Source organism: Oncorhynchus masou, chromosome 16 (genome assembly GCF_036934945.1).
Source record: "Oncorhynchus masou masou isolate Uvic2021 chromosome 16, UVic_Omas_1.1, whole genome shotgun sequence".
NCBI lineage: Eukaryota > Metazoa > Chordata > Actinopteri > Salmoniformes > Salmonidae > Oncorhynchus > Oncorhynchus masou.
In genome coordinates this window covers 42,344,609-42,359,570 of record NC_088227.1, presented here as the reverse complement: position 1 = coordinate 42,359,570, position 14,962 = coordinate 42,344,609, and the positions used below count along the sequence as shown (strand labels likewise).

At 42.8% G+C, this 14,962-nt stretch overlaps 1 protein-coding gene across 2 annotated transcripts; it reads right to left on the bottom strand.

Moving 5' to 3' along the window:
- LOC135557970 (prospero homeobox protein 1-like) lies at positions 1-14,726 on the bottom strand. 2 transcript variants are annotated; one of them, XM_064991711.1, is made up of 5 exons: positions 14,635-14,726; positions 12,268-13,885; positions 7,614-7,715; positions 6,023-6,217; positions 1-1,680 (listed from the first exon to the last, which is right to left on the bottom strand). In XM_064991711.1, the coding sequence occupies exons 2-5, from the start codon at positions 13,882-13,884 to the stop codon at positions 1,513-1,515; spliced, it is 2,082 nt and encodes a 693-aa protein (XP_064847783.1). In that variant the 5' UTR covers position 13,885; positions 14,635-14,726; the 3' UTR covers positions 1-1,512. The 2 variants fall into 2 exon arrangements, 1 of the variants encoding a protein (XP_064847783.1); XR_010458289.1 differs by having other exon boundaries at positions 1,596-1,680; positions 5,834-6,217.
- Between the last annotated feature and the right edge of the window lie 236 nt (positions 14,727-14,962).

The following is a 14,962-nucleotide window of genomic DNA, read 5'->3' as shown; positions in this document are numbered from 1 at the left end:
AGTACTGTAGGCAGCTCTAGTCAGTACTGTGGGCAGCTCTAGTCAGTACTGCGGGCAGCTCTAGTCAGTACTGTAGGCAGCTCTAGTCAGTACTGTGGGCAGCTCTAGTCAGTACTGCGGGCAGCTCTAGAGAGAGGCACTACTGTGGGCAGCTCTAGAGAGAGGCACTACTGCGGGCAGCTCTAGAGAGAGGCACTACTGCCGGCAGCTCTAGAGAGAGGCACTTCTGCCGGCAGCTCTAGAGAGAGGCACTTCTGCGGGCAGCTCTAGAGAGAGGCACTTCTGCGGGCAGCTCTAGAGAGAGGCACTACTGACTGCGGGCATCTCTAGAGAGAGGCACTACTGCGGGCAGCTCTAGAGAGAGGCGTTACACTACGACTCAGTGATTTCCTGGAGATGCACTCAACAGAACACTACAGCACCACTGGAGGGCGAATCAACTGATATTGCCGGGATATATGAAGACAAACCCACAAGTCATGTTTTGAGGTCACACCTGTTGAAAACCACATGTCTGATTGAAATATCCAATATGGAGCTTTTGATTTTGTCTTCTTTCCTCTTCCTGTGAGACGTGCTGGAACTTTTAGCAGAGACGTCAAGGTGAGTATATTGATATGATAAAAGGAGCGATGTGATGTAAACTAGTTTTGAAGTCTGTCGGCTAAAAGAATGCTGTTATAGTAAAATGTGCTGGACGTCTCCTCCTTTCGCCAGAGTCCATGTAGTGAATATGTAATTAATGGTATTAGGGTGACGTCAATGTTAAGTGAGTTACAGGTTTCATTGTTCTGATCACACCAGGCTCGTAGAATGAAACGCATGCTGACTTGTATATTAAAGGATTTTTGTACTTGTGTGGATTGTGTTTGGGTTTTTTTTTTGGTCTGTCCAGTTGTTTCTTTACAACAGTTTAGAAACCATCAGTGGTCTCTTGAAACTTTAAAACATGTTTAGATTATGTAATGCAATAATGCCCGCCTCCCATTCACTAACATGCCTGAAACTGCCTTCGTAATTGACATACTGAAAATTTCCAAATGAAGGTCTCTTGTATTATTGCTAGATTGATCTGATGTAGCAAAAATACTAATTTTATTCACGTGCGCCAACATGGTTTTAATAATAGATTCTACAGCAACGCATGCCTCAATATCAAACAAAATTGTATACATTGTTTTTTTGTTTGTTTTTAAATTGAAACTACAATGGCAATTTGCTCTACAATCCCCCTACTGTGAATATAAAAACCCAGCTGTGACATAGGTCTACTGTACAGCCACACATTTCACACGACGGACCTCTGAATGGAAAATGGCGTTAATAACAACACTTGTTTACCAGACACGGTTTTTCCAAAGCGACTTACAGAACCTTCCACATCGACCACATATTGAAAGACCGGGTACCCTGTCCTGCTGTTGTACTTTTAGCATGGCTTCGATTCAATACATGGCCCATGCAGGAAAATACTCTTTGTTTTTAAATACGGCAGCCTCCATCTGTCTCTTTCTATGTTGTAGGGGGGGCTTTGAATTCAGCCGGTACGTCACTGTCTAGTTTACTGATGACCTTATAGATGGCTTTCTTCCAGGATGGGTCTGAGTCTCTGGCCAGGGAGATGGAGATGTAAAACTCCTGTAGTGTGATCTCAGCCACTTCAAGGAACCTGTCAGGAACCTGGAGATTAAAGGCACAACATGTAAGATATATGTAAATGGACAATCTGCAATTCAAAAACAAGCCGCCACCATTTTGATTAAAAAAAAATAATTAAAAAGCAGATGGGTGTGGAGAAATGTAACCACTCGAATGCATAGACAGAGACTATAGAGGCAAAGAATGGCCATCTGAGGTACAGCTCATATAGAAATCAGTTAACATTAAGACATTCATTAGGCCCTAATCTATGGATTTTTACATTGACTGGGAATGCACATATGCATCTGTTGGTCACTGATACCTTAACAAAACTATTGTGGCGTGGATCAGACAACCAGTCAGTATCTGGTGTGACCAGCATTTGCGTCATGCAGCGTGACACGTCTCCTTCACATAGAGTTGATCAGGCTGTTGACTGTGGCCTGTGGAATGTTGTACCACTCCTCTTCAATGGTGGTGCGAAGTTGCTTGATCCAGAGCATCCCAAACATGCTCAAGAGTATGAAGGCCATGGAAGAACTGGGACAGTTTCAGCCTCCAGGAATTGTGTAACAGATCCTTGTGACATGGGGCCGTACATTATCATGCTGAAACATGAGGTGATGGCGGCAGATGAATGGCACCTCAGCATCTCGTCACGGTATCTCTCTGTGCATTCATAGTGGCCTTTGACAAAATGCAATTGTGTTCGTTGTCCGTAACTTATGCCTGCCCATACCATAATCCCACCGCCACCATGGGGCCACTCTGTTCACAACGTTGACATCAGCAAACCACTCACCCACGCGACGCCACACTCTGTCTGCCATCTGCTCGGTACAGTTGAAACCGATTCATCCATGAAGAGCACACTTCTCCAGCATACAAGTTGCCATCGTCGGTTACGACGCCAAACTGCAGTCCGGTCAAGACCCCGGTGAGGACGAAAAGCACCTAGATGAGCTTCCCGGAGACCTTTCTGACATTTTGTGCAGAAATTCTTTGGTTGCGCAAACCCACGGTCTCATCAGCTATCCGAGTGGCTTGTCTCAGACGATCCCGCAGGTGAAGAAGCCGGATGTGGAGGTGCTTGGTCGGCCAAATTCTCTAAAATGACATTGGAGGCAGCTTATGGTAGGGAAATGAACATGCCATTCTCTGGCAACAGCTCTGGGGGATATTCCTGCAGTCAGCATGCCAATTGCACACTCCCTTAACTTGAGACATCTGTGACATTGTGTTGTGTGATACAACTGCACATTTTAGAATGGCCTTTTATTGTCCCCAGCACAAGGTGCACCTGTGCAATGATCATGCTGTTTAATCAGCTTCTTGATATGCCACACCAGTGGATGGATTATCTTGGCAAAGGAGAAATGCTCACTAACACGGATGAAAACCCAATTGTGCAAAAACTATTTAGATAAACTTTGTGCATATGGAATATTTCTGGAATATTTTATTTCCGTTAAGTAAACATGGGACCAACACTTTACATGTGTATCTGTGTTCAGTGCACAGTCGTGGCCAAAAGTTTTGAGAATGACACAATATATAACATTTCACAATTTCTGCTGCCTCAGTTTGTATGATGGCAATTTGAATATACTCCAGAATGTTGTGAAGAGTGATCAGATGAATTGCAATTAATTGCAAAGTCCCTCTTTGCCATGCAAATTAACTGAATCCCCGAAAAACATTTCCACTTCATTTCAGCCCTGCCACAAAAGGACCAGCTGACATCATGTCAGTGATTCTCTCGTTAACACAGGTGTGAGTGTTGACAAGGACAAGGCTTGTGATCACTCTGTCATGCTGATTGAGTTTGAATAACAGACTGTAAGCTTCAAAAGGAGGGTGGTGCTTGGAATCATTGTTCTTCCTCAGTCAACCATGGTTACCTGCAAGGAAACACGTGCCATCATCATTGCCTTGCACAAAAAGGGCTTCACAGGCAAGGATATTGGTGCCAGTAAGATTTCACCTAAATCAACCATTTATCGGATCATCAACAGCTTTAAGGAGAGCGGTTCAATTGTTGTGAAGAAGGCTTCAGGGCACCCAAGAAAGTCCATCAAGCGCCAGGATCGTCTCCTAAAGCTGATTCAGCTGTGGAATCGGGGCACCACCAGTACAGAGCTTGCTCAGGAATGGCAGCAGGCAGGTGTGAGGGCATCTGCACGCACAGTAAGGTGAAGACTTTTGGAGGATGGCCTGGTGTCAAGAAGGGCAGCAAAGAAGCCACTTCTCTCCAGGAAAAACATCAGGGACAGACTGATATTCTGAAAAAGGTACAGGGATTGGACTGCTGAGGACTGGGGTAAAGTCATTTTCTCTGATGAATCCCCTTTACGATTGTTTGGGGCATCCGGAAAAAAGCTTGTCCGGAGAAGACAAGGTGAGCGCTACCATCAGTCCTGTGTCATGACCACAGTAAAGCATCCTGAGACCATTCATGTGTGGGGTTGCTTCTCAGCCAAGGGAGTGGGCTCACTCACAATTTTGCCAAAGAACACAGCCATGAATAAAGAATGGTACCAACACATCCTCCGAGAGCAACATCTCCCAACCATCCAGGAACAGTTTGGTGACGAACAATTCCTTTTCCAGCATGATGGAGCACCTTGCCATAAGGCAAAAGTGATAACTAAGTGGCTCGGGGAACAAAACATCAATATTTTGGGTCCATGGCCAGGAAACTTCCCAGACCTTAATCCCATTGAGAAATTGTGGTCAATCCTCAAGAGGCGGGTGGACAAACAAAAACCCACAAATTTTGACAAACATGCATTGATTATGCAAGAATGGGCTGCTATCAGTCAGCATGTGGCCCAGAAATTAATTGACAGCATGCCAGGGCGGATTGCAGAGGTCTTGAAAAAGAAGGGTCAACACTGCAAATATTGAGTCTTTGGATTAATTTCAAGTAATTGTCAATAAAAGCCTTTGACACTTATGAAATGCTTGTAATTATACTTCAGTATCCATAGTAACATCTGACAAAAATATCTAAAGACACTGAAACAGCAGACTTTCTGGAAATTAATACTTGTGTCATTCTCAACTTTTGACCACGACTGTAGTTTGAGTTTTATAAAAACATTTCATATTTCGATTTTATATGATTTTAGTTTAAGTGTTAGGTAGAGAAAGTAGTGGATTTGTTCCCTGTTAACTTGTGCATCACTATGTATCACGAGCTAAGTCTGTTTGAAACATCACATTCTCCTGGAAGTGTTTACCCTCTGGATTCTCAAGCTTGAAAACCACATTAGAAAAAAGTTTGAAAAGCCCTTTGATTTTACACCCCTCCAAAAATAAATGACTGAAACTGAACATATTCATGTCGGTTTTTATTTTGGTTGTTTTTAAAGATAATAGTTTTAGTTTTTCAAACAAATTTCTTTAATTATTTTACTTTAGTTTATGAAATTGTTTTTTTTTAAGGATTATTTTTAGTTTCAGGGTTAGTGTACTAAAAAAAAGCCTTTGACACTGTCATGCTTGGTAACATAGCACATTTTCTGATATACAAAGTAATTTTGTCACCTGGCTGGCAGACGTGTTGATGGTAAGTTATACGTGTGCATTTGAACTGTCAGTCTTTTCTTTGTCTTGTCATTTGTAGTTGTTTGTAAAGTTGTTTGTGATCACAATGCTTGGGTAAGTAAGCAGGCCGGTAGCAGGCTGGTTTGAATCCAGGTCCAGGGAATTAAGTCAAATTAATTGGCAACAGGTTTAAAATCTCCTGCCGTTGTTCCCTTGAACAAGGCATTTAAACCTCAAATAGTTATTGGAGTATTGCAGCTGACCCTAGGATCCAGCCAAAATGTTAGGTGTGTGTGTGTGTGTGTGGTGTCCAGGGGGGGGCAGAGTAGAATAAACTGTTGATGGATGAATAAAAATCATTCTATTCTCCATTATGACATCAGACAGAATAACCAACATCAAATGTAATAAATTCCACCCCTCTGAACTATCAGGTTTTATATCTGTCTGGCCTATTGACCTTTGACCCATTTTTAAAAGCGTTTTGTTTGTTTTCAACTCACCATACTTGAATTGATCTTTGTAGACGTGTACAGATTTAAAGATTTAAAAAAATATATTTAAAAAAAGAATCTTTGCTTAGACTTCCATGAACATACCTGTTGTACATGCTGACCACATAAAAACAATGTATTGTGCATACCATCTTATCTTTGGATCAGATTGACTGTCTGTACAGGAATCCAGCTGGACACAATGGAGACGTAAGGGATGAAGGCATGTCGTAAAAATACACGAGAGAGATGAAGTCATGAGCAGCACAATGAATTCAATCTGCAATTAGCAAAACAGAATTTAGGCTCGTGAGAGGATGGTCGGAGATTTACAGTACCTGAAAGTCATTGGCCTTGTTGTAATGCATGTTGAGGGCTCTGAAGAGCTCCGAGTCTCTCCTCACTGCTACGTCCCTCACACTGTTAACCCCCTCCACTCGGGCCTGGCGGGCAAACTTCTCCATCTGAATATAGTAGAACTCTCTGAAGTTACTAAACCATTTAATCAGCTGGGACATGATACATCGAGTGAGCTGTATGGGAACACAAAGAAACAAAATAATTTGGGTAAGTACATGATAAGTTATTTTTAAAAATGAGTGATAGTTATGTCTGGGTTATTTCACTTTGATGTAGGTTTAATTTAGTTGTTTTTAGTATGTGTGAGAATTTTGTTCATTCAACTGTTTCTGCTTTCTTTGTAAATATGTCAATAAATCATGTATGAACTATTTTGAATAAAGCAAATTGCCCACAGTTATGTGTGCAGTGATTGTTTTCAATTCGGGGATTCTATCTCAACATTTCAGGTATTTGCTCTACCAGTACTTGTAACACTGGTAAAGGTCATTCATTAAAATCTGTACAATTCTCTGGATATATAACACGCCATTTATAACACATTTAAATCTGTATACACTATATATACAAAAGTATGTGGACACCCCTTCAAATTAGTGGATTCGGTTATTTCAGCCACACCCGAAGCTGACAGGTGTATAAAAATCGAGCACATAGCCATGCAATCTCCATAGACAAACTTTGGCAGTAGAATGGACTTATGGCTCAGGGACTTTCAACGTGGCACCGTCATAGGATGCCACCTTTCGAAAAAAAAAAATGTCAGTTGGTCAAATGTCTGCCCTGCTAGAGCCACCCCAGGTCAACAGTAAGTGCTGTTATTGTGAAGTGGAAACGTCTATGAGCAACAACGGATCAGCCGCTGTGGTAGACCACACACAGAACAGGATCACCGAGTGCTGAAGCATGTTGCGCATGTCCTCGTTTACAACACTCACTACCAAGTTCCAAACCGCCTCTGGAAGCAACATCGGGAGCTTCATGAATTGGGTTTCCATGGCCAAGCAGCCGCACGCAAGACTAAGATCACCAGACACTTCACCATCTGGCAGTCCGACAGACGTATCTGGGTTTGGCGAATGCCAGGAGAACGCTACCTGCCCGAATGCATAGTGCCAACTGTAAAGTTTGGTGGAGGAGGAATAATGGTCTGGGGCTGTTTTTCATGGTTCGAGGTAGGCCCATTAGTTCCAGTGACGGGAAATCTTAACGTAAAGGCATACAATGACATTGTAGACAAATCTGTGCTTCCAACTTTGTGGCAACAGTTTGGGGAAGGCCCATTCCCGTTTCAGCATGGCAATGCCATGAGATCGATGTGAAAGAACTTGACTGGCCTGCACAGAGCCGTGACCTCAACCCCATTGAACACCGTTGGGATTAATTGGAACGCCGACTGCAAGCCAGACCTATGTTCCAACATCCTAGTGGAAAGCCTTTTCAGAAGAGTGGAGGCTGTTATAGCAGCAAAGGGAGGGGGAAACTCCATATTAATGCCCATGATTTTGGAATGAGATGTTGGACGAGCAGGTGTCCACATGCTTTTGGCCGTGTAGTGTGTTTTATTACCTGGATATCGGAGAAAAAGGCTGTGAGCACGTTAGAGCTAGGGTAGCGAGTATAGAAGAACATCAACTTGGCTTTCTTCAGGTGGTGTGTGGTCAGACCCTCCTACAGGTCAGGTTATGGAGCTAACAAATTTAGATGTTGTGTGATCAGACCCACCTAGCAGTCAAAGGTTTGGAGACACCTACTCATTACAGGTTTTTTTTTTTTTTTACCATTTTCTACATAGTAGAATAATAGTGAAGACATCAACACTGAAATAACATGTATGGAATCATGTAGTAACCAAAAAAGTGTGAAACAAATTAAAATACGTTATATTTGAGATTCTTCAAAGTAGCCACCATTTGTCTTGATGACAGCTTTGCACACTTTTGGCATTCTCTCAACCAGTTTCACCTGGAATGCTTTTACAACCATATTGATGGAGTTCCCACATATGCTGAGCACTTGTTGGCTGCTTTTCCTTCACTCTGCGGTCCAACTCATCCGAAACCATCTCAATTGGGTTGAGGTTGGGTGATTGTGGAGGCCAGGTTATCTGATGCAGCACTCCATCACTCTGCTTCTTGGTCAAATAGCCCTTACACAGCCTGGAGGTGTGTTGGGTCATTGTCCTGTTGAAAAACAAATGATAGTCCCACTAAGCGCAAACCAGATGGATGGCATATCACTGCAGAATGCTGTGGTAGCCATGCTGGTTAAGTGTGCCTTGAATTCTAAATTAATCACTGACAGTGTCACCAGGAAAACACCGTCACACCACCACCTCCATGCTTTACGGGGGGGAACCACACATGCTGAGATCTTCCGTTCACCTACTCTGCGTCTCACAAAAACAGCAGTTGGAACCAAAAATCTCTCATTTGGACTCATCAGACCAAAGGACAGATTTCCACCGGTCTATTGTCCATTGCTCATGTTTGTTGGCCCAAGCAAGTCTCTTCTTCTTATTGGTGTCCTTTAGTAGTTGTTTCTATGCAGCAATTTGACCATGAAGGCCTGATTCACACAGTCTCCTCTGAACAGTTGATGTTGAGATGTGTCTGTTACTTGAACTCTGTGAAGCATTTATTTGAGGTGCAGTTAACTTTAATGAATGTATCCTCTGCAGCCGAGGTAACTCTGGGTCTTCCTTTCCTGTGGAGGTCCTCATGAGAGCCAGTTTCATCATAGGGCTTGATGGGTTTTGCGACTGCAATTGAAGAAACTTTCAAAGTTCTTGAAATTTTCTGGATTGACTGACCTTCATGTCTTAAAGTAATGATGGACTGTCGTTTCTCTTTGCTTATTTGAACTGTTTGTGCCATAAAATGGACTTGGTCTTCTCCAAATAGGGCTATCTTCTGTATACCACCCCTACCTTGTCACAACACAACTGATTGGCTCAAATGCATCAAGAAGGAAAGAAATTCAACAAATGTAATTTTTAACAAGGCACACCTGTGACGACCTCCTGACGACCTCCTGAAGCCTTTTGAGAGAATACCAACAGTGTGCAAAGCTGTCATCAAGGCAAATGGTGGCTACTTTGAAGAGTCTCAAATCTAAGATTTGTTTAACACTTTTTTTGGTTACTACATGACTCCATATGTGTTATTTCAATGTAGAAAATGGTTTTTAAAAAAGAAAGAAAACCCTGGAATGAGTAGGTGTGTCCAAACTTTTGACAGGTACTGTATATTCAGGTTATGGAGCTAAACAGATACAGATGGTGTGTGGTCAGACCCTCCTACAGGTCAGGTTATGGAGCTAAACAGATACAGATGGTGTGTGGTCAGACCCTCCTACAGGTTAGGTTATGGAGCTAAACAGATACAGATGTTGTGTGGTCAGACCCTCCTACAGGTCAGGTTATGGAGCTAAACAGATACAGATGGTGTGTGGTCAGACCCTCCTACAGGTCAGGTTATGGAGCTAAACAGATACAGATGGTGTGTGGTCAGACCCTCCTACAGGTCAGGTTATGGAGCTAAACAGATACAGATGGTGTGTGGTCAGACCCTCCTACAGGTCAGGTTATGGAGCTAAACAGATACAGATGGTGTGTGGTCAGACCCTCCTACAGGTCAGGTTATGGAGCTAAGCAGATACAGATGGTGTGTGGTCAGACCCTCCTACAGGTCAGGTTATGGAGCTAAACAGATACAGATGGTGTGTGGTCAGACCCTCCTACAGGTCAGGTTATGGAGCTAAACAGATACAGATGGTGTGTGGTCAGACCCTCCTACAGGTCAGGTTATGGAGCTAAACAGATACAGATGGTGTGTGGTCAGACCCTCCTACAGGTCAGGTTATGGAGCTAAACAGATACAGATGGTGTGTGTGGTCAGACCCTCCTACAGGTCAGGTTATAGAGATAAACAGATACAGATGGTGTGTGGTCAGACCCTCCTACAGGTCAGGTTATGGAGCTAAACAGATACAGATGGTGTGTGGTCAGACCCTCCTACAGGTCAGGTTATAGAGATAAACAGATACAGATGGTGTGTGGTCAGACCCTCCTACAGGTCAGGTTATAGAGATAAACAGATACACTACTCTAGTCATTCCATACATCAGAATAATATGAATGAGAGAAAATACATAGTATTCCTAAAGAAAATCATGTCTACTCTTTTTTTTTCACGTCAATAGGTTTCACTATGTTTCTACACTCCCTACTTCAATATTTATACCGTTTGAAAACAAGCTTCTGTTCCTGAATCCTGACAATTACTTTCAAAGACAGATATTATTTTTTACATCAATGTTTTTCTCTGTCCTGCAATCATTAGACGACACTCAGATCATAGAAGCAATTTCCTTTCGGGCAATTTCCTTTCGGAGTAGAGATCGCAAGATCAAAGGGTAAACTCTCCTTGAAGTGCATCCCACCACAGCTACTAATGCTCTCCCAAACCTCATAGATATCGTTCTCCCGGATAGAGAAGAAAATTAAATTGATTTTTTTTTTCCGTTTATAGACTATCCATGTGGGCAGAGAAAGGTTATTATGAGACACTTAGCGAAAACCTCAAAGAAAGGCAATCTTTCTTAGGCACAGTATTGTGGATATGACTCATCCTACCTGAAGCCAATTGCCTCACTAAAGAAAGCCAACCAAAGAATCTATCATTTGGTGGAAATGAAAAATACAGATCATCATGGTTGACCACAACATATTACAGATTTACTAAATCAATGGAAAGTAAATGGTAGTATTCTATAGTAAAATATCGGTGCAGAGCCGTGGTGTCGTGGTAACACTTCCTGGCACGTCACAAATAATTTTTACACCACCGGATACCAGTGGTGTAGAAAATACTTTAAAGTACTACTTAAGTATCTGTACTTGACTTTTACTTCACTGCATTCCTAAAGAAAATGATATCCTTTTTTACTGTCTACATTTTCCCTGACAGCCAAAAGTATTTGTTACATTTTGAATGCTTAACAGGACGGGAAAATGGTCAAATTCACACACTTATCAAGAGAACATCCCTGGTCCTCCCTACTGTCTCTGATCTGGTGGACTCACTAAACAGAGAACATCCCTGGTCATCCCTACTGTCTCTGATCTGGAGGACTCACTAAACAGAGAACATCCCTGGTCATCCCTACTGTCTCTGATCTGGTGGACTCACTAAACAGAGAACATCCCTGGTCATCCCTACTGTCTCTGATCTGGAGGACTCACTAAACAGAGAACATCCCTGGTCCTCCCTACTGTCTCTGATCTGGTGGACTCACTAAACAGAGAACATCCCTGGTCATCCCTACTGTCTCTGATCTGGAGGACTCACTAAACAGAGAACATCCCTGGTCATCCCTACTGCCTCTGATCTGGTGGACTCACTAAACAGAGAACATCCCTGGTCATCCCTATTGCCTATGATCTGGTGGACTCGCTAAACAGAGAACATCCCTGGTCATCCCTACTGCCTCTGATCTGGAGAACTCACTAAACAGAGAACATCCCTGGTCATCCCTACTGCCTCTGATCTGGTGGACTCACTAAACAGAGAACATCCCTGGTCATCCCTACTGCCTCTGATCTGGTGGACTCACTAAACAGAGAACATCCCTGGTCATCCCTACTGCCTCTGATCTGGTGGACTTGCTAAACAGAGAACATCCCTGGTCATCCCTACTGCCTCTGATCTGGTGGACTCACTAAACAGAGAACATCCCTGGTCATCCCTACTGCCTCTGATCTGGTGGACTTGCTAAACAGAGAACATCTCTGGTCATCCCTACTGCCTCTGATCTGGTGGACTTGCTAAACACAAATGCATCTTTTGTAAATGATGTTGTAGTGCCCATTGCTATCCGTACATTTTAAAAACAAGAAAATGGTGCTGTCTACTTTGCTTAATACATCTCATTTGAAATGTATTTATACTTTTGATATTTAGAACCAAATACTTTTAGACTTTTTACTCAAGTAGTATTTTACCATGGGTGACTTCCACTTTTACTTGAGTAACTTTCTATTAAAGGTATCTATACTTTTTACTCAAATATGACAATTGGGTACTTTTTTCCACCACTGACTGAGTCCAGGGTTCTGTTTCTCCTACTTGCCTGTGTCTGCCCATCTCATTTCCTTACTGTCTGAATAACGTGGTAAAACACCAAAATGTAAATAAAATAAAATACTATTTTCAAAGGATACATTCAGCACATATGAGGTCCTCTTCACCATACTCTGAAAGCTACCATACTCCATCTTAACGTGAGGGAGACCGAGACTGTCCAGAAGCACATGATGCCCTGTGGCTGTGGGGTGGTGAACCTGTGGACTCCTGGGTGGCCTGGAGGTCACCTTGGACTTCACTTTGACCGGATCCCACAATAAGTCAACCATCTCTGGGGTAGGTAGACCCGTGGTAGTAGGTCTACACGGGAGCCCTCCGAAGGTATCGTGATGGAAACCGTTGTGTTTCAGGTTATCCAGTACTTGGTGGTCTTCCTGTAGATCAGTGGGGTGGTTGTATAGGAGTGAGGGCTGATGGAAATGGAGAGGCCTTTTCACTGTCAGGTTTAGAGAACATGGGCGAGTCATTGAAGCAGGCTTTTGAACAACCAGAGATAGAGCCTCGGTTTGAATCTCTGGTAGTTGTTGGGCCATACCACTCTTGGAACATGGGGGGAGTCGTGACATGCTGTCTACGTGGGTGGATGATGACGCTGGCTCATGAGAGCTGAGGAACACGGTCTCATCGTTTGTTTCCACCATTCCCCCATCCTTGATGTGTAGCTGTGGTGGCTTGATTAATGTATGTGATATGTTTTTGAAAATCGAGTCAACGCTTGAGTTTACGGCTCTGGAGAGCTCATACTTGAGAATATCTGCTAGGAGTTTGTCTTCTTTGTCTGGGTTTGAGTGGATGTAGTCAGTTAGCTTGTGATTCTTCCACCCCAGATGACCTCTATCTAAAGGCCCTCCATTGTTAAACTCACTGTAAGGGTCCATAAACACCTCTGTCTCCGGGTATCCTTTGTTCCAAGTACTTTGGCGGTCGTCCTCCATCACACCTGTTGAAAACGTCCCATCCCTGACGTCCTCCTGAGTCTGATACTCGTAGATCTGGATGAACCTGGCCTGGAGTTGACCCAGGAGCCTCTGCATGGTCTGAAGCTGCTTCTTCAGGTTATGGCCTTCGTCCGTACTCTTTCCGCTGGCGCCCCCCGTCCTCAGGAGATCCTGGTGCTGCGGCACCCTCTGTTTCCTTTTGCTCTCCTGTTTGTTTTCCATTGTCTCACTCTGAAGGTCGCTGGTAGGAGTGGTCTCTCCATGTGTACAATGGACACTGGGACTGGGAGGAGAGACTGCTATGCCTCTGATGATGCTCTCCACTCTGGCACGCTTTGCCTGACATCTATCCCCCAGCTCCAGGGTCCAGTCCTGGTTCCACCCGGCTCCATTGGGGCTGGCCCCGGTGGATGCCTGGCTGGCTGGAGACAGAGGCTCCATGGTGGTGCTGCTGCTCTTGGAAGAAGTGCTGCTGTGATGATCCACCAGTCTAGGGCTCGTCAAGGCAGAGAAGGAAATATGCGCGTCGGGGTTGTAATATGCAGCAGAGCTCTCCTGGAGGGTCTGTTCACTCTCAACGGTTTTCTGTAGGAGCATAGAGATAAGGGATCCTCCACTTGAGCGAGATGAGGATGGCGGGGTGGACGAGTTGTATGTGTTGTCGTGTAGAAAGGAGGGAGGATGCTCTGCTCTGTCCTCTGGGTAGGTGCTGCTGGGGAAATGATGCATGCTGTGGTCCAGAAGGCTTGGGTTCATGCTTCATGCAAAATAAAGACAAATGTACTTTATCTTAACAAACGGTTTTAGAAATTAGACACAGTTCTACAGAAATCTTAAAGGAAAACAACATTGTTCATGGAAAACCAACAATATGGCAAAATGTAGTTATTTCCCCCAGAAAACAACAATTTTAATTATAAAACTATATTTAGCAGATCTGCTATAGTATTTATTAATAAATCAATAATTTTGCAATTGGTAATAGCTATTAAATACTGTATTTTGTCCGTTAACCACAGTTTGAAAGTTATACGTTTTGTGAAGTCAAATCTACCAGACAACAATAGCTGTATTCATAGTATGCAACTCGTAGAATATTACTCGCATTTTAACTCAAAACTATGTGGATATAAATGTCAATGCTAGAAAGGGAATATATATCCTGTAAAGAAGCACAATTTAAATGGTTTTTATTTTTATTTTTTTAGATCAAATCTGTTGACTGATAAGACTGGAACGAGCACTACTTTTATAAGTGACGAAATGCTCTAATGTACCATTGTTAGCAACAGACAAGTTTTAAGAACCAAATGACGACAACATGCTATTCATTTGATGAAATCCAATCACACTATTCTTTTTTATAAAAAAAACATATTTGAGCTATTACTTTCAAAAAAATCATTATCGTTGTTGAGAATATTGTTACAGCTTACCGTCTAAATTGCACCTGTCTTATTTCCTAAGATCCCACAGACACGAACAAGAAAAAGGATGTCTGCCTACCTGTTGCTCAGAGTGAAGATAGCTGTCCAGAAAAGAGAGAAGAATTGATGCTTGCCACAGGAGAGGAGAGTTATTATAACAGGGCAATACTGTATTTCATAGAACCCCATAAATCCACACAAGGAGGGGGCGTGGCACCTTAATAATAAAAGCAACCTCATTATCAATTAGCTCATGCCATCAGCCCTCTGGGAACGAAATGACAGAACAAACATTTCCTAATTTTGTTTTGCACAATATCACACCGCATGTTTTTATTATTTAGCCTTTTTATTTCTATACATTGATCACAAAATACGATTTCTTCAATAATTTATCATATTTTATA